We start from the raw sequence: 19,117 nt of genomic DNA, 5'->3' as shown, positions 1-19,117 counted from the left end.
CATCGATGTAATGAACATTTTTATTTGTTTTTTGTGTTTTCTTCCATTCTCGTTTTCTTTTATTTCCAACAGAAGGAAGTGTTTTTTGTTCATTTATTTTGGCGAGTAATAGGTCGCCTAGACTCTGATTCATTGGCGAATTAATATTATCGAATGCAGGTGTTTCTTTGCAGGATGTAATTTGCATAACTTCCACCTGTTCTTCGATTTCTTCACGTTTCTCGTTAGAGGTGGTAGGTACAACTTGATCCTCTTCTTCTTCTGGTATTATTTCAATGTTACGAAGATTCAGTTTTTTCATTTTTTCTACAAATTTGTCGAAATGACAAAGCGATGACATAATGCAATTACGTACATCGCGGTATTCCGTTATGGATGGAAAATATCGACGTAACGATGAAATATAATGGAATTTCTGTAGGTCGGGTAGGACTTCATTATTTCGTCCTATCTGTGGTCGTAGATAACATCTTTCCGCATTCTGCATTCTCTCAGTTTTCAGAAATTTCATCGATGGTGTTCTCCAAAAAATGACCCTAGGGTCAGCTGCTATATGTAAGAACATGTTCTTAAAATCCATGTAATGATGTAATTTAATGTCGAAGTCTCCTTCTCCTCTTGGTTTAACTAATGGAAATAGCAGTATTATGCTTTTCGCGCCAGTGGCGAGCAGGTAGTCAATTACATCGCTCAGTTGTTTCTGGATAACGTGATATGGTTTTCTTGAGTAATTTAACTCGAGTTGAGCAGCAGATAGTATAAATTCTGAGTTAACTGGGAATTTTGCTTTCGATAGTCTACGGAGCAGTTCTTCCAATGCAATTTGATCACGTAGGTAGTTTGGGAGGTCAGCAGCAAATGAGACTTCTCCTCTGGCCATGTAATGGGAAATTCCATCGCCGACCCAGATAAAGTTGTCTAAAGATGGTTCATTTGGGGCTCTCATAACACTAGGCGGTGCCCCACGGCTACCTAGTGATTCTCGTTTCCCGAAGCAGTTTTTTCTTCATAAAATTCATCCGATAAGGATTTTGCTGTCAACATTTGGACAGCAGCGGTGATAGTTTGGACATCTAGATCGTTAGTGTCGTCGGGAAACATGGTGTTTAGCATATTGCATATCGCTACTTGCTCGTGTAGATCTTCTTGCGGAGTTTGAATTACAACGTACTCGTTCTTCTCCTCATCAAATTGAACTGTTTGAACCGGAGCTACTTGGGTTTGAGGTGGAAATCTCGAATTAGGTCTTTTCATAATGAGATTTCCTTTATTATCGATATTGAATGGTTTCGGATAAGTAGTAGTATTTTGATTCAACGGAGTTTTAGTATGCGGAGAGGTGGTTTGATCCAGATCCCTTTTGTCTGACTTATCTTTTGAAGGATAAGTTGTTGAATTTTTCGGTCCATTTTGATGATTATCGGATTGGAGCGGTGTACGATCGTAATTCTGGTTGGTGTTAGACTTCGCTTTCTGGTAGAATAATTTGGCGAGAGTCTGCAATTGGTCTTCTTTAGGTGGTTGATTGGAGGTATAGCGTGGTTTTGAAGGAGTCAAGTTATTGCTATCGTCATATAATCTTTTATTACCTCGACGAAATTGAATGGGGACTTCATTATCAGGATCACGTTGGAGTTTAGTGAGCTGGTTCAATTTTCGAAGGAATCGTTCCAGGGATTGGCCATCTTCTTTTAGTTGTTGGTGGTATTCCCTAGGAGTTTTTCCAATTAGGATGTCTATAATCTCCGAATCATTGGCGTATTGGCGTTGCCTCAACGTCCTAGCCCATCTAGTCATTTGATTTACCATATCCTTTTCATCGTTGGTATAGATGAATTTATACCGACAGTATTTCATTGCTTCGTTCTGGGCTCTACGATCCCAGTAGTATTCAAGGAATCTGTCTTTTATTTCCTGGTATTTTTCAACACCACGAACGTTTTCTAAAAATGACGATTTATCGGATGTGGAAATGACTCCCTTGAATGCCAAAATTTTATGTCTTTCGGTAATGTTAGTTTCTTCAAAATATCCATCAAATTCCTCCAGGAATTCGTGGGGAAAGAATAGTTGATCGTCATCGAAACAGACACCTGAATTTTTGACTGATCCAGCATCGACAATAAATGGTTTTGGCTTCGAAGGTGGGCTAGAGAAAGGAGTTCTCCGAATCGTGTCCTTGATTAAATTGATTTCCTCGATAACTTTTGTACATCCTTCATCACGCATTCTCGTATCATTTTTCATCTGAGTAATTGCCTCAGAGATATTCTTGATTTCGGATTTATTTTCGAAGATCTTATTCTTGGTTTCGTTGATCGAGATATGGGTGGAATTCAATTTTTGAGTCAATTCTTCATACCATGCAGTTGTAGTTCGCATGGTATTCTCGGATCTTATAGCAATTTGCTCAACCTTGTTATTGGCCGATTTAGTGACATTTTCAATGGTGGTTATTAGTTGGTTGGTGTTTGCCAGTTCCGTTTTGATCTCATCATGATTGGCTCGAACTTCGGTTTGGATTTTTTGATTCCAGTCCCAGGTTTTTCTGAATATCTTGTACACTTCGGCATCAGTAGTATCTTTTAAATGGTCGTAATCAAATGGCGGGGTGAATTGAGTATCAATTCCCTCGTCTGACAAAGGCAAGGAGGTGTTTTCATCATCAGATGAACCATTCTTGTCGTTATCATGCGATTGAATACTGGTGAACGAAGAGTCATTGTCATGGACGTTTTTACCATTTTTGTCCATATTAGCGATTGATTTTTTGCAAGAGTTAATTCGATCAAAATCTAAAGCTTTGAAAAAATTATTGGATTTGCTTACCCTACTGCGAGTGTTTAGAGCTGGTGGAGTGAACATGTAAGTCAAGAAGAGAGTTCCACTGGTCACAGGAGCGTTGCACACACTAATCTCCAGATCAGATTCTGAGTTGAACTTGACCACGAAAATTAGAAGCATTGGTGGGGAATGGCCGTGGTATTGGCGCTATTTTCCATCTTCAGAGGTGGGGTTACCAAATCGGACCTTGAGGGGTCGGCATTGTCCTTTCATCTCCGAAAATATGGTCGTAAACTTAATCAATATTTCAGCATCACCTTTCGTACCTGTGGTCATCTAAACTTGACAAACAAAACTATTAATTTCTACATAAAAATTGCCTGGGAGGCGGTGGGGTAAGGGAGGTGTAATTCTCAGAGTATTCTCTTTGAATTTCGCCGCATGTATTCTGAAATTACGGCGATTTAGACCTTGGTCGATGATGTAAAATAATTTTGGACCTCGTAAAAATCAATGCAGATGGATTTATGGCCTGACAAACAGATTTTATTATATTCAGTTTAAATGGGAGAAATAATTTTATAGCTTCATTTCGCTAAAAACAAAGCTATAAAATTGGCGATTTAGATATATTTTATAACCAAAAGCGAGAAAAAAGACCTTGTCAAATTTTATAGAGTAGTTTCGGCATCTTTGATCGAAATATTTGGCGGATTTTATAACGATTTTGGCCTTGGCTGAAGGCTAAAAAATAAGATTTTATAACCGAATGCGAGTGAGAAAAGCCTTGGAATTTTAAGACGACATAGCGGCATCCTTTGAGCATGTTATTTCGGCGGATTTAATGGCGAATTTAAGATGGCTTTAGCCTTGGCGCAATGTTAAGATCATGGCCAAAATGACGAATTTAATAGTCCTAAGCGAGAGATTTTTGACAGCTTAAGATTTATGGCGTTGTTTTGCGAAATTTTATTACCCAAGGCGAGAGAAAAAATCCTTGGGGAATAATTAATTTTATAGCTCAAAGCGAGAAGAAAATCCTTGAAGTTGTTTTCGAGTTTAATTTGGCCTTGGCTACATCCGCTTCAAATGGATGTACCATAATGTTGAATTTTAGCTCTAAGAATGGAAAAAATACTCGAAAACGTGGTTCTTTTAGCCTAAAACGAATTCGCTTTGAAAAAATTTAGAAAAATCACAGACACTGAAAAATTTTGTCTCTCAGATTTTGCGTTTTCGGAAACGAATTTGGGAAATTTGCACCTGAAAGGTGCGAGATAATTTCGAAAAATAAATGAATTTAGAAGGTGGAATCCTGAAAAACAAATACATGCAGAGTATTACTTGATTTTCGTCTCGTAATTATTCAGAAACGAATTCCCAAATAGAAACGAATTCTTAAATAATACCTTGGTTCAATGCTTGTCATTTCTACATTTTCATATGCATGCTTTTTGAAAATACAAAAACGAAAAGCATTGCTTGAAAACTTATAAAATAACTAGCTTGAAAAGCTGACTAGATTATAGGGCTCGGTATATTGTTTAAAGGCATCATTTTTTCACTTTTTCGGAATTCAATAGCAAATATTCTGACTTCGAAGAGACGTGACATGTATGAATTTTTCCGAAAGGGGTTCATACCACGTCAGGCGCCAGACTACATGAAAATAGTCAATTTGGACATGTAACATCCCTTCCAAGTCTCTCATAAATGTATGAAAATGATCCTTAAACAATTTGTACAGGTTTTCATTGCCCTGGAATTTCATTTTTGATCACGAAATTTCAACACAACGAATGCCTGGTGGTACTTTAACTAAAGTTAAATAAATTATTTGGTATTATCAGGTTGCCTATCTCTCGTTTTTACGGAGAAATACGCTTATGATAATATCAATACCTTATGCTATGATATTTCAGCATTTTCCGAAGAAAGTCATGAAATAAAGAGCATTGGTTGAGAGCTATTAGGGGCAAATATTCTAACCTAGGCTAAGTAAAGACGAATCCGTCCTACTTGAGCAGATCAAATTCCACGTCTGAAAAATGACTATCAACTAGGATCTTTCAGTGGACAATATTTCGAAACTTTCCATTTTTCGAAGATACCATACACTGTATTGGGCGGGAATATTTTGGGTTGTTGTTTTATTGAGCAAAACGTGAACAATACCTCGATTTTGCAGATATTTTTTATGAGATTAAAATCGCTCATAGACCATATGCCATTTCGGCGAATGTGATCAAGATTGAAATTTCTCTCAGTCTGGTTTTCGAGTTTGAAATCACTCGTTAGCCTAATGCCATTTCGGCGAAAAGGGTCACAAATGAAATCTCACCCAATTACCATTATTATTTCCGAATCTTCGCTAGGATGTATTTCACGACAGATTCGAAAATATTACGATTCACTGTGGCTCAGATAAATTCCTCCTTGCCAGCAATGTGTCGAAATATTCTTCACAGAATTGCTCAAAAAAAAAAAAAAACAGTTTTTATAGTTTAGACCTAGCTCATATGAATTTAAACAGAACTTCGAAACGAACTAGTATAAAGAGTTAATTTCGTATTGAACTGTGCTCATTTTTCCGAGCTTTTTCCGTTCAAAAAATGATCAAACGTGTTGGAAAGAATAAATTTTGCGTGCCAAGAAATCTGAAAAATTCTTGGACTTGTTACAAGGATAGGAAATCGTCTCGAACGTGTTCTTAGGGAACTTTTTGGGTTCAGAGGCGATTAGGATTTCGGAAAGGAAAAATTTAGGATGGATTCGCGCATCTAGGCCTATGACTTTGGGTCTTACGCATTTCAGGTGAAGAGAAAAACCAAAGAATCTCACGAAGATAACTTCATGAGACTCAATGAAAGTGCGGCCTACACGAAAGACACACGTTAGCATCAATCGCTTAATGTAGGCCTCCCTATAGAGAAAAACCAAAGATTTTCACGTGTAAATTATTCACTTAGGAGACAACCTATCCAGGATAATGGGGAGTACCATCATTCTCTGTGAATAAAATAACTCGTGAAAATCAATGAAAGTGCGGCCTACACAAAAGACACACGTTAGCATCAATTGCTTAATGTAGGCCTCCCTAATTTCACAAGAATACGTAAGTCAAAGCATATGCCTCACGCTTTGGGCGCCAAAATGTAATAGTGAAAGTGAGATAGACTAGTAATGGTAGTGATTGTGATATTTATCGAGTATGAGAGAAATTCCTATAATTTTGTGTTAGGCTAAATCTAAGAAATATTCGTTAAGAGAGAAAATCTTTCTTAGACGCCTGCTTAGCTCAAGATGGAGAGACTTTAGTCAATCTAACTACACTATTCACTTAAGAACAATCCTTTAGTTACCTTTTAGGGTTCAATGAAATGATAACGAAAGGAGCATTTATGTACAATTATTTTAATCATGAAATATATACAAAAATGAGCAGATTATACCGAATAATTTACAAAGGGTCAAAACGTAAATTATTCTGTTTTGCCATGACGATACAATGGCATGCCTAACCGGCCAAGATTAGGGGGCAAAGTACAACGCACGCGAGCTAGCAAGCTAGGCTCGGAAGATTGGTTTAGAGGATAAATTAAAGTACACATATAGGCGAATTACAACAGCTTCTTAGGTACAAATAGATCAATTGGTAAATGATTAACACATCGTCATCTACCAATTAATACAATTACGCTAGATATAATTTTAACGTAACTAGATAAATTAAGGGTGCACGTAACCCTGAATAAAAGGATACACGATTACCTAGGTTGGTCTGAGTACACTTCTGTTTTGCATGTTCACATTGCCTGCCTCTCCCTGGCGACCCCAATAATAGTCGCTTCGGCAGGTCTGGGTCGGAGATCCATTTTTGTAGAGACAAAGGTATGATTTCCGGATAAATCAATACCAGTGACTAAGAAAAAGTACCACAATCTTACGCGGGAAATTAACGAAGATCGCGTTATATAAAATAGTACCATGCCCGTACGCAGGAAATTAACGACGGACACGTTATAAGTACAAAATCACCATCCAGAGATGGGTACTTCAATGTTTGATTTCCAGAGAGCCTAGGCAGGGCTCCCTGGTCATCTATTTAGCTGGTTAGGTGAGCTGATGAGAAACTACCGCGGACTAAGTACTCGAACAGACTGATTTTTCTAGAGAATACGAAGCAGGAGCTAAGCCTCTGCTTCGACAGAATTGTCGCACGATAGCCTTGATCACGCCCCTACAGTAAGATTCGCATAATCTTGCCTAAGGCCGGCAAGATCATAAAACTGCGTTGAGGGGAAATTACATTAAGCAACGCGTAGGCGGTCAGGGCATATCCGCTCATCACAGTAGGAGGATTCAGAATGGCGGAAAATATTTACACTGTTTCAATGTTGAATAATTGGTGGGAGGGCAAAAATTTTCCAAAGAAAGATTTACATTTTAAACATACTAAAGCACAGTTTCTAAAAATGTTGACTGTCCAAACGAAAAATCGAGGGTCCTATAGTGTTTTAAATTTCTCAAAATTGTCCAAAAATATTTGTAGCATAAGTTGATGAAAAAACAGACTGAATATGGCTGAATAGTCAGTTATTATCTCAGAAACAACCTCATTTCTACCACATTCAAAATTACATTATCGCATTCAGGCCCATTTTGAGAATTTAGTTTTTTTTAAAAATTATTTGAGACCCAAAAATTTAGTTTGACTCACCAATGTTGAAAGTGGTCCTCAAAACATTTTTCAATTGAGCCTGAAAACACGAATAAAAGTTGTAGATCCTAAAAACACAGGAGTCGGTCGAAAAAAAGTAGTCCACTACAAAAGTACCTACCTAAGTATTTCTGACTTCGATAACTTAATCCAAGGATTTTCTAAAAATACATTAACAACGTAAGTATAGGGTTGAACTCAAACAAAAGTTATGAGGAAAACTCCCACCAGAATTTCTAATTCTTTAAAAACTATATGACCAGATAATGAAACATTTTTTGCACGAGGGTAAAAAATACGTGGAATTATTAAACAACATGAAAGCGTCACTCTGGAATAAACAGTGCAGTAAAAAAGAAAAGTGAGAACTGACAATTATAAACAGCGAGTTAACATTATACAAAAACAAGAAACGATCCGGAGGACAAAATTTTTACGAAAATTAAGCACGTTCGTTATATTTTAATAGGCGAAATAAGGCATTTTTAAAATCACGATACCGGTACAAATTGTATTTTTTTTCTCTCAACCGTTCATTTATATTTTTACAACTTCTCGAATAAGATAAAAACTAAGTTTTCACAATGAACCCTGTTCTTATACTTTCACGAGTCGTATCTTCCCTGCTCTGCTTACTTATTCCAAAACGTCTCAGAAAAAGACGAATACTGTATAAGTTTTCGTTCCGTATACAAAAAAAATGTCTCGTTAGCATTTTTGAATTTCCAAATAGAGAAACGTGAGACGTGAAAACGGATCCGTGTAGTAAAATACGTATACTTACGTAATTATACGGTGTTGATTGCCTATTTATATCGCGTCTCGTTTCAATTCCAGCATATATGATAGGCAGCTTATTTGACAAAAATGTCAATTTACTGATCGTGTAACGCCTTATACCTTAAAGCACGTGCGTGCTTAATAAGAAGCAACTTAATAAGGAACTTATTCGACTCATAAGTAGCACAGATAGTGTGCTGATAAGGTTATACCTCCGGTGTAATAAGACGGCGGTCGATAGGCAGCTTATTCTACGCTTATGTACGTAGTACGTACAAAATGAACGTACTATACCTTTACTAGAATAAACGAGTAAATTCACGCGCAGCAAAGAGTGTTATCACTGCATAAAGCTTAGCAACAACGACGGAATAGTAGAGAGAAGTAAAGTACCAGTTATACGACTGTGTAAAAAGCCAACGGCAAAGGCCAAGTAAATTTTCAGTACCGTTGCCGATAAGAAGCTGCAAAAATTGTCTAAAAGTTAATTTAACATTATACGAGATCGTATATACACAACTAAACATACCTAAGCTCTTAGTTTAATTTATGCCTTTATCCTTATAACTTGGAAGGTATCCAAACATTGACTAGTAGTGCCGCAGCGTGTAACTTTATTAGATATTAGCAAAGGCGGTCATACATGATGAGTATTTTATTAAAATTATAATGGCGCATCCTTTTCCTTCGGTTATACGATCGGGTATGTTTTTAACGGCTTTGAAAAACTCTACGCAGATGTGTTTGAAGTTTGAATACAAAATTTATATACTCGACTAAAGGCTAAACGAGTGCCCGGTATGTTTTTCACGTTTGTACACAAAAATACTCATACCCTATACGAGTACGAGTACGTACTACACAAGAAGCATTGATTAGAAATCAGATCCATTCTAAAGTACTCGTACTACAAACAAAGTGTACGGTATGAGTAGGTACTTGTAGTTTGAGAGCATCGTAATTGTCGTTTTTCAGTCTCCATTGTACGCGTGTGTATCCTTTCTAGGTTAATCTATGTAAAAAAAAAAAGAAGAACACCGGGTCGAGTGTACTTTTAGTTGTTTTGATGATACTATTTGTGTTTTAAGAGGTGTGTCGTCGTGTCATTTTCGATTTTATAGTTGTGTGATGGAAAGAAATTGTTTTAGACGAATTTTCGGTGGGAGGAATAAAGCTGTGGTGGCGTGTGTCGAGTTGTGATAATGTTTATGAGGGAGAGAAGGTGAGGAGGCAAGAAAGAGCTATCAAAACTGTTCACTGTCGCATGTCACACGACTTTTATGTAAAGTTTTGATGAGATTTTTGCTGAGACATGATTCGGGCAAAATGTGCTGTAGGTAGTGTAGGTGTACGAATTAATAATTAAGGAGAGGGAGCTTATGCTTCTGTTGCATATTTTTCCAAAAAGAAAAATTTCGAATTAAATTTGTGGTAATTTTTAAAATGAGTTGAGCATTTTTTTTCAGTTTTTGAACAATTTATGAGAGAACGGTAATGGAACGAAAAATATAGTCGGATAATTCGAGTAACGAATTACGAAAGTTGAGAGATTATTTTTCCAGTATTATTTACATCTAAACATTAAGAAGACTATGTGCAGGTCTCAAAAAAATCTTGGAAAATGGAAGCGCAGATTGCGTCAAAAAATATGCTGTTTTTCAAAAAATTTGGCTTAGGAAAATTTTAAAATTTTAATGATATTTTCTTCGAACTTTTTCAAAAACGTATTGGAAAAGCACACTCGAAACGAGAGCAAAATTTGAAAAAATTACACGTTTAATTATCCAATTATTTTAGCATTTTTAAAAAAAAATTTTCAACTCTATAAGAAAACTTCTAGTTTTAACCTTAAAAATGGAAAAACTTTGAACGAACGACAGATTAAGTAAATAGCATGACAGGAAAATCCCACGACGAAATCATGGTTTTTGAATGACAGCAATTTAACGACAGTTTTGGTCATTAAAACGACAGCATTGAACGGCAGCATTGAACAGCAGACCCCAAATAGAAAATTCATGCCACGAGAAAGGAAATGCCCCACGAAATAAAAAAGACAAACTACCAACTTGGTGAATCTGCCACCAAGAAGTCACCAGAATTCACCAGAATTCACCAGAATTCACCAAAATTCACTTCACCAGAATTTACCAGAATTCATCAGAATTCACCAGAATTTATCAGAATTCACCAAGGAGTCATCAGAATTCACCAAGGAGTCATCAAAATTCACCAAGGAGTCATCAGGCTTTAAAAAAATTGCGGGGTCGTGACGACATTCTGGTGATTTCTTCACCAAAAATTCGCCATAAGAAAGACAATCAACCCACTTGGTAACTTCTGGCTTGTATATGTCACCAAGAAATCACCAGAATTCACCAAGGAGTCACCAGACATTCACAAAAATTTTAATGGGTCATGGGGACATTCTGCTGATGTCTTCACCAACAATTCGTCATAAAAAAGACAAACAACCCACTTGGTGAATTCTGGTGAATATGTCACCAAGAAGTCACCAGAAGTCACCAGAAGTCACCAAGGATTCTCATCAGATTCAAAAAAATGTTCACGAGTCATGAGAACATTCTGTTGATTTCTTCACTAAGAATTCGCCATAAAAAAGACAATCAACCCACTTGGTAACTTCTGGCGAATCTGCCACCAAGAAGTCACCAGAATTCACCAAGGGGTCATCAGACTTTTAAAAAAATTGTAGTGCCATGATGACATTCTGGTGATTTCTTCACCAACAATTCGCCATAAAAAAGACAATCAACCCACTTGGTAACTTCTGGCGAATACGTCACCAAGAAATCACCAGAATTCACCAAGGAGTCACCAGACATTCACAAAAATTTTAATGGGTCATGGGGACATTCTGGTGATGTCTTCACCAACAATTCGTATAAAAAAGACAAACAACCTACTTGGTGAATTCTGGTGAATATGTCTCCAAGAAGTCACCCGAATTCACCAAGGAGTCACCAGACATTCACAAAAATTTTAATGGGTCTTGGGGACATTCTGGTTATGTCTTCACCCACATTCGCCATAAAGGAGACAAAAATCCCACTTGATGGCTTCTGGCGAATCTGTCACCAAGAAGTCACCAGAATTCACCAAACATTCAGAAAAAAATTTCTAGAGCCATGAGGACATTCTGGTGTTTCCTTCACCAACAATTCCCCATAAAAAAGCAAAAAGCCCACTTGATGACTTCTGGTGAATCTGCCACCAAGTAGTCTCCAAACATTCAGAAAATTTTCAAGAGTCATGAGGACATTCTGGCGATTCCTTCACACACAATTCGCCATAAAGGAGACAAGAAACCCACTTGGTGACTTCTGGTGAATATGTCACCAAGAAATCACCAGAATTCACCAAGGATTCTCCTCACATTAAAAAAAAAATTCAAGAGCCACGAGGACATTCTGGTGATTTCTTCACCAACAATATTCTCCTTAAAAAAGACAAACAACCCACTTGGTGACTTCTGGTGAATCTGTCGCCAATTGTTTCGTGCAAAACATTTTTATTTTGTCGTTTAATTAAATCACTTAATCTGTCGTGTGTCGTGCCGATAAATGGCACCCCTCAAAAATTCCAAATGGATATTTCAGTTTCAAAAAAACAAAACAAAAAATGAAAAGAATCGAATTTTAGCAAAATTTTGTAATGAAAACTGGTACCATACATTGCTCTACTTTTAGAAAATTGAAAAGGTGCTGAAAATGTGTTACATAATTTGTTAACATTTTTCATGAGTATTTCGGAAATAAATACCTAATTTAAGTAAAAGTAGGTACTTACTATTAAGAAAAATTATTACATTTCTCATTCTGGAAGTCTAGGATGTTAGTCCTCAAGATCTTAAGACCCCGAAACCTTGGACCATTCTATTTGTCTCGGGCCCTAAACATAAAGGTTCAGAAAGAAAACCACCATTTTTTCTTAGTCTTTTCTGCTTTGAAGACTATGTGTGAGGCAAGGAGAATTATTTTTACAAAAAAAAAAAAAAAAAAAAATGAATGGGGTCTTCACAAATTAAGAAAAGAGCTTCTGAGCAATATAGTTATATAGAAATTAAAAAACAAAAATTCGTCCATCATTTTGACGTGGATGATGAAAAAGAATTTGAAAAATATAACGCTTCCTTTTCCCTTGAAATAGAACAACTGCGAAACGTTTTCTCAGATTTTTTTGAACCGAAAATAGTTCCCACATCAATAATTAGTAGCATTTATCTACCTATCATTTTATTAAAATTTGTTTTACACATGTATTTTCTAATGTTTTTTTTTTTTTTTTTTTTTTGAAACATGAAAATCACCTGTCAATTTTTTTCTTCTATAGCCCTGCTGAAGTTATTCTTGGTCTCCTCAATGAATACTGAAGGGAGGAAAATGGGAAGGGGTGATTTAAAAAAATTGAGGGGGCGGGCGGGGGGGGGGTAATGGGAGCATGGAAGGAAATCAGATCGAAAAAATAAGATCATATATATTTAGCCTCAGCATACTTGAAAACATCTTAATAAAATTCAATGCACAACTTCATCAGAATTTCCAGGTTTTGTTCCAAATAAAGGCGAGTGCCGAGAGCGTGAAAGAATATAAGAGATTGTGTTGAATGACTTTAAAAATTTTCCCCAAATTATTGATAAGGGGATGCCCATTCTATTAAGAGTGCTTATGTTGACAACACAATATTTCAAACTTACTTCGACAGTTCCATTTCTTCAGAATCGTCTGTTTTTCAACTTAAATTTTCAATTTAAAAAGCTCAATTTTCAACTTTTAAAAATTCTGTTGAAGTTTAGCCGTGTGAACTGATACTCTCCGATTTGGTCAACGAAATCAGGCCATGTCGAAAGAACATGTTCTCAAACCTCAGTAACCAAAATTTTTGTTGCCAAAAGTTCCTTTTCAGATTTTTGGTGAATTTTTGAAAAATCAAAATAGTTCAAAAAAGCTGTTTTACTTTTCTAAAAACATTTATACCTGTGTTTTTTTTTTAAATCAAAAGGAACCATTGAACCAGTGTGAATAGTAAACGAACTTAATTTCTCCCCTCCTCTCCCCTCTCTCTCTTCAAAAACTATCAGTTTTGTGCCATTCTGAAGCTACCAACGTGTTTTTAATTTTTGTCAAAAATTTAAAATTGCTGGAGGAGCTCCAAATATTTTGAAAACGATTGTTTTAAGTTGAGTGATCATATTAAACATATCATACGTATATCAGGCAATAACTCAACAAATTTTGAAAATTTGATTTTTTCATATTCAATATGCATAAGTAGGTAGGTACTAATTCAAGTTAGATAAAAAAGTTAATTTTTGCCCTTTCTTAGAACAATTTTAAATTTTTGGAGAAAATTGAAAAAGCCTCAGAGGTTTCAGAAGGGCAAAGAAAAATCGTTTTCAAGTCACGTAGGAGGTAGAAGGAGGCTGAAATCAAGTTTTTATTTATGCTGCCTAATTTTGTTTTCAAAAAAATCATAACAAAAATTGGTTTAGTTCAAATCGGAGAGTGTATCTTTTAAATAAATTAAATAAGTACCTACATGCGTAGGAAATCGATTTTTATGATAGCAGTAAAAATTTACGAAGCAATAATTTGTTCATCTACTGATTATCTCATCTTTATAAAATTTTCCAGGTGATGCAGAAATCTTGCAGATGCGCATTCATGTACGGGGAGCTGACCGATAAAGAAACGATGGGGAGAATAGACGAGTGTTTGGAGAAACAACTGCACGATCAGCTAGAAATATTATTATACAAGAAAAATAGTAAGTGCTCACGTACACATTTTACTCGTACTTCGTCGTCTCGTATCCTGCCTCAACTTATTTTCACCAAGTTGAAGAAGATTTAAGCGAAATGTCAAGCTCATTTATACACACAGGAGCAAAAAAAAAAAATTGAACGGAAGGGAAACGAAAATGAATGGGTACATGGAGCATTGGGAACATAAGTTTTTTTTCCACTTTTTTTTTTGTAACAATAAACAAGAAAGACTCATATATCTTTTTCAAATTCTCCATTAGGTACACTGGCGTTTCCTTATTTTTTAGTAAAATACGTCGCGAAATCAATTCTAAGATTTTTTTTCTTTGGTGTATCTACGCTTTGATGTGAATACAATCGAAGGGAATATTTCCTTAAATACATTATTCATCGATTCGACAACGTAATACTACAATATTTAAATTGAATAACGTTTAATTTTTTATTTTCTATTGCTATTCATTGAAATCTGACATGGTGAATCTATTTTCGTCACAGCTTAGATATAGTATTTTGTCAAATTGAATGATGTAGATTGAATTTTATCCGCACTCGAAAAGGATGAAAAATTTCACTCGAGCCATTTTTATAAACATGTTTACATAGAATATTCGATATCAGCCCGAGGGAATTTGTTATTTTAGTATAATGATGCAATTGTTATATGATTACAGAAACGCCAATATGGTTATTACTGCAAATCGCTCCGATTAAAAACGAACGAGATTTGGTTGTTTTATTTTTATTAACTTTCCGAGATATAACGGCTCTCAAGCAGCCTATTGAGACTGATGATACTAAAGGAGGTGAGTTCATTTTTGATTTATAATTTACTCCCTAGGTACTTAATAAAAATAAGCATACGATCTGTTTATCGTACAAATATCGTAATATTGTACCAGATCGAGTAAATATTCACCCCGGCATAATGTTAAAAGCGAGGTAGAGACAGAGGGAGCGAAAAAAAAGAGGAAATTGAATGTTTCACAATGATACATTTTCATTGTAATCTGATCCGAGTGTACCGGTATTTGAATACATACAAAATATGAACGATGCGTATTCTGAAATCGTATGCGAATAATTTGCATAAACATTTCAATAAATGAATAAATATAAAAAAAAGACAAGCCGGAGAATTACATACATAGAGATACCATATAAATACATGTTACAAACATATGTATACATTTAATGGTGAATGTTTTTGCACCATTGTGAATGTGAAATTTACATGTCGAAATGTGCCTTTTGCTGTGTCGTTTTTGTGTATAATTTGTCATTGATGATCTTCTCGCTGTTCTAACTTTTATTCTCTCTCTAAAAATAATTTTATATGCATGATTGCGTTTTAATAATAAAAACTATATTAACTTATAACGAATTTAAACCCTGACTTGCGGCACTCGGAACGTTTAAATAATAATATTTTCCGCGGCGCAGGTATCATTAATAATGTACCTAGACACAGGTATCGGTTGCATTAATCAATAATCGTCAAACCGCGATTGATAAAACCTTTACATGAAAAATCAGTCTAACGTCAAATTCAAGGCTACCTACTAAAATGATAATAGGGTTAAAAATTAGCGTGAAATTGTGCCTTATTCGAAGAAACTTTGTTGAGAAAAAAAATAACTTATAGTTTGAAACTATTTGAAAATTTCGTGTCTGTTTTTTGTCGAATGCTAAAGAACGCTGTTTTCTTTATGATGAGAGCAAAAAAAAAAAATGAGGAGTTTGACGTAAGAAAAAAATCCGCTCTCTTGTAATTTGAGATGAAACAGCTTATGATGAAAATTCGAAATAAGTATGAGAAAAAAATAATTATTATTATCATGAATATTCAATTTATTTTTCATTACTTGGTAACTTGATGATCTATAAGCTCAGTTTGATTAAAATTGTAATAAAATATGACCCATTTGAATTTCTGATTGAATTGAAACGCCTCCCTCTAACTTCATTAATATAAACGATGTTCCATTACTGAATGCAATCCTTTCAAGGACAGGTGTTACAACCCAGGCTATGTTCATGTAAAATTACTTGCCTAAACTTCGAATTTTGGAGATGAGTTATAATGTCACTTGCAGGCTTAGAGCCTAAAGCAACCCGTTAGATAGGTTGGTATAACTACTATAATATAACTATAGGTAGCTAGGTACTTACGTAAGTAGGTATTGTGTTTTACGTTTTGAAATCTTATTCTTATTTTAACGAAAAAAGAAATATCTATCTGGGTACCTACTTAACTGTTACAGTAGTTTTTCTTCAAAATAAAATAATACTTGTAGAAGTCATTACGATGGGACTATTTCAAATGTTCACAAAAATTATATTACGATGACATGAAAACTCGGCAAAAATGTCGTGCACGTGCATGAAATTAGGGTAGATCGTGAGAAAATAAATGTCGAAGGATTGTAACCAAATTGAGTAAAAACCTTCATTTCAAATTGTGTATTGCTCAGAACATTTTTTATAGGTTCGGAGATTCTCCTGAAAGGAAGATACATAATTATAACGTTTTCACGATTTCAACGAAGTAAAATTTCAGAATTTGACCCAAAAAAGCTCAATTACGAGTACGAAAGTTACAGGAAAAATCAAATGAAAAATCAAATGAAAAATCATCGAGCACTTGGTAGTGTGTTTTCAATGTAAATTCTTCAATTTATTTGAATTTTGGGGGGAGGGGGAGACTCCAAAAAAAAAGGGTTCAAAATTAAGAATAAATAGGAAGCATAATTAAACTTTTTCATCAATATAGTTCAATATATACCTCAAAACGTTACGTTTGGAGCAAATTGCAGGTTTATACTTTTCCAGGGGTTCCCAAAGTATCAAAATTACGAAAAATTGGATATAATTGGATTTTTGAGTACCAGCGGAAAATTTTATTGAGCTCAAAATTTGGTAGGATGTAGAGGTCTTTCCCGTCTTTCGGATACTAATAAACTGTAAAAAGCTTTTCAGCGGTGTTCAAAGGGGTAGGTTCAAAATAGTGGTTCCAAAAATTTCAAAAATCAATCCTATCCCCCCAATTTCTACCCCCGAGGGTCGAAAATAGAAAACTCATCTCACAAACCGTTTATCGGGTTCAAACAGATATTTTACACTAAACAATGTTTTGAAAATGATAATCAGTGGTTCCTAAATTTTTTTTTCACAATTTTGGGAACCCCCTGGAGCCCAAAAAAACGGCCATTTTGGGTTAGCTAACCACGGATTCGTATTTGGGACATTCATTACAACATTTCAAGAGTGGTCGAGTCGATAACGGTCTGGGCCCAAAAAATGGCCTTATATCGGACTCCTTCTTTGTTTTTGACAACTTTTTCAAAAATTGACGTTTTTTGACAACTTTTTCAAATATTGACACTTTTGACAATTTTTTCAAAAATTGCACTTTTTGAAAACTTTTTTAAAAATTGACGCTTTTTGACAACTTTAGATACCAAAAATTGACACTTTTTGACAACTTTACCAAAAAATAACACCTTTTTGACATTTTTTTTTCAAAAATTTGATGCTTTTTGACAACTTTTTGAAAAATTGACACTTTTTGACAATTATTTTTTCAAAATTTGCACTTTTTGACAACTTTTTTCAGAAATTGCACTTTTTGACAACTATTCCAAAAATTGGCGCTTTTTGACAACTTTTTGAAAAATTGATGTTTTTTGACAACTTTTTTGAAAAATTGACACTTTTTGACAATTATTTTTTCAAAATTTGCACTTTTTGACAACTTTTTTCAAAAATTGACACTTTTGACAATCTTTTTTCAGAAATTGCACTTTTTGACAACTTTTTTAAAAATTGACACTTTTGGACAACTTTTCCAAAAATTAACGCTTTTTGACAACTTTTTCAAAATTTGCACTGTTTGACAACTTTTTGGAAAATTGACACTTTTTGACAATTTTTTCAAGAGTTGACACTTTTCAACCTGGGAAAATTAAAAAAAAACGTAACCTTCTGAGCAAATTCGGTAAAAAAACAGGATTTTTGTTTCGGAATTTTGGAACAAAAAGAGACGTTTTTAAACGGTTATAAAATCAACTTTTCTGGATTTTCGGTGTGGGGTGGGGGTAGTCTCATTGGTGTCAATTTTCTAGGGTTCATTTCAAATATGTGAAAAAATTATCAATTTTTAAAAGTTTTTGAGTTATAATACGCCTTCAGATCTCGATTACACTCAAATCGTGGTATCTTTTCAAAGATGTAAATAGAATTGCATAACCAGTTTGCCGTAAATACGAGAGTTGATTTTTTAGTCTTTATCAATCTGGATCAAAACAAAATGAAAGCCTGATACTTATTCTAATTTTGCTCATTTTTTTTTATTTCGCTTTGATGATTTAGTAATTTTCTCATCTTCGGATGGTGGTGGAGAAGTCTTGTGTTGTGATTTTTTCTCATTTGCAATTTCTTACAAAACTGTCGACATTTGATGGCTTGTATATCTCAAAATAGGATGAATTTGTTACAAATCTGATTGCGGTATTTCAGAAAGAATTGTTGATTCGAAATCAATCATTAAAGTCTGAAAAATTTAGAATTCAACTTTCAAGTGAAACCTTTTATTTAAAAAAAACCCTGGAAAAATATGTAGTGATTTTTAATTGAGTCGCGATCTTATTTGTACAAAAAGTAAGTCACGGAATATTTCGAAAAGTGAGTAGACTTTCTTAAAGCTCATGGCCAAGTATTCTAAACACAATTATGTAGTTACAGTAGGGCATCATCAATTTTTTTGATTTCGTCAACAACCTGTTCAAAAAATGAATAATGAAAATTCCTGATAAGGCCCAGAATCTGAAATATGACTTTAAAAATGATATTCTTCAGTAATTTTCAATCAGAATGTATTGAAAGTGATTAAAAATTGGCCCAACTCTGATAAGGCTCAAACATTTTTTCTTGAAACGCTTGACTTCTTCACCTAGAGAGATCAAAAATGAGAAAAATATAATTTTGTAGATAAAACTTCAAAATTTCTTCTGGTGAATTTTTTTTTCTAATTCTCAATTTGGGTGAGA

At 34.7% G+C, this 19,117-nt stretch overlaps 1 protein-coding gene across 3 annotated transcripts in view; it reads left to right on the top strand.

The window, feature by feature from the left end:
* eag (ether a go-go) overlaps positions 1–19,117 on the top strand; it is a 156,304-nt gene that overhangs the window by 110,028 nt on the left and 27,159 nt on the right. For all 3 annotated transcript variants that reach the window (XM_065349177.1, XM_065349176.1, XM_065349175.1), the window contains exons 5-6: positions 13,939–14,071; positions 14,744–14,875. In XM_065349177.1, coding sequence (XP_065205249.1) covers positions 13,939–14,071; positions 14,744–14,875 — 265 coding nt within the window. The remainder of the gene's footprint in view (positions 1–13,938; positions 14,072–14,743; positions 14,876–19,117) is intronic.

This window comes from Planococcus citri, chromosome 2 (genome assembly GCF_950023065.1).
Source record: "Planococcus citri chromosome 2, ihPlaCitr1.1, whole genome shotgun sequence".
In the NCBI taxonomy this organism is placed as follows: domain Eukaryota; kingdom Metazoa; phylum Arthropoda; class Insecta; order Hemiptera; family Pseudococcidae; genus Planococcus; species Planococcus citri.
This window is presented reverse-complemented; position numbering and strand designations above follow the sequence as displayed.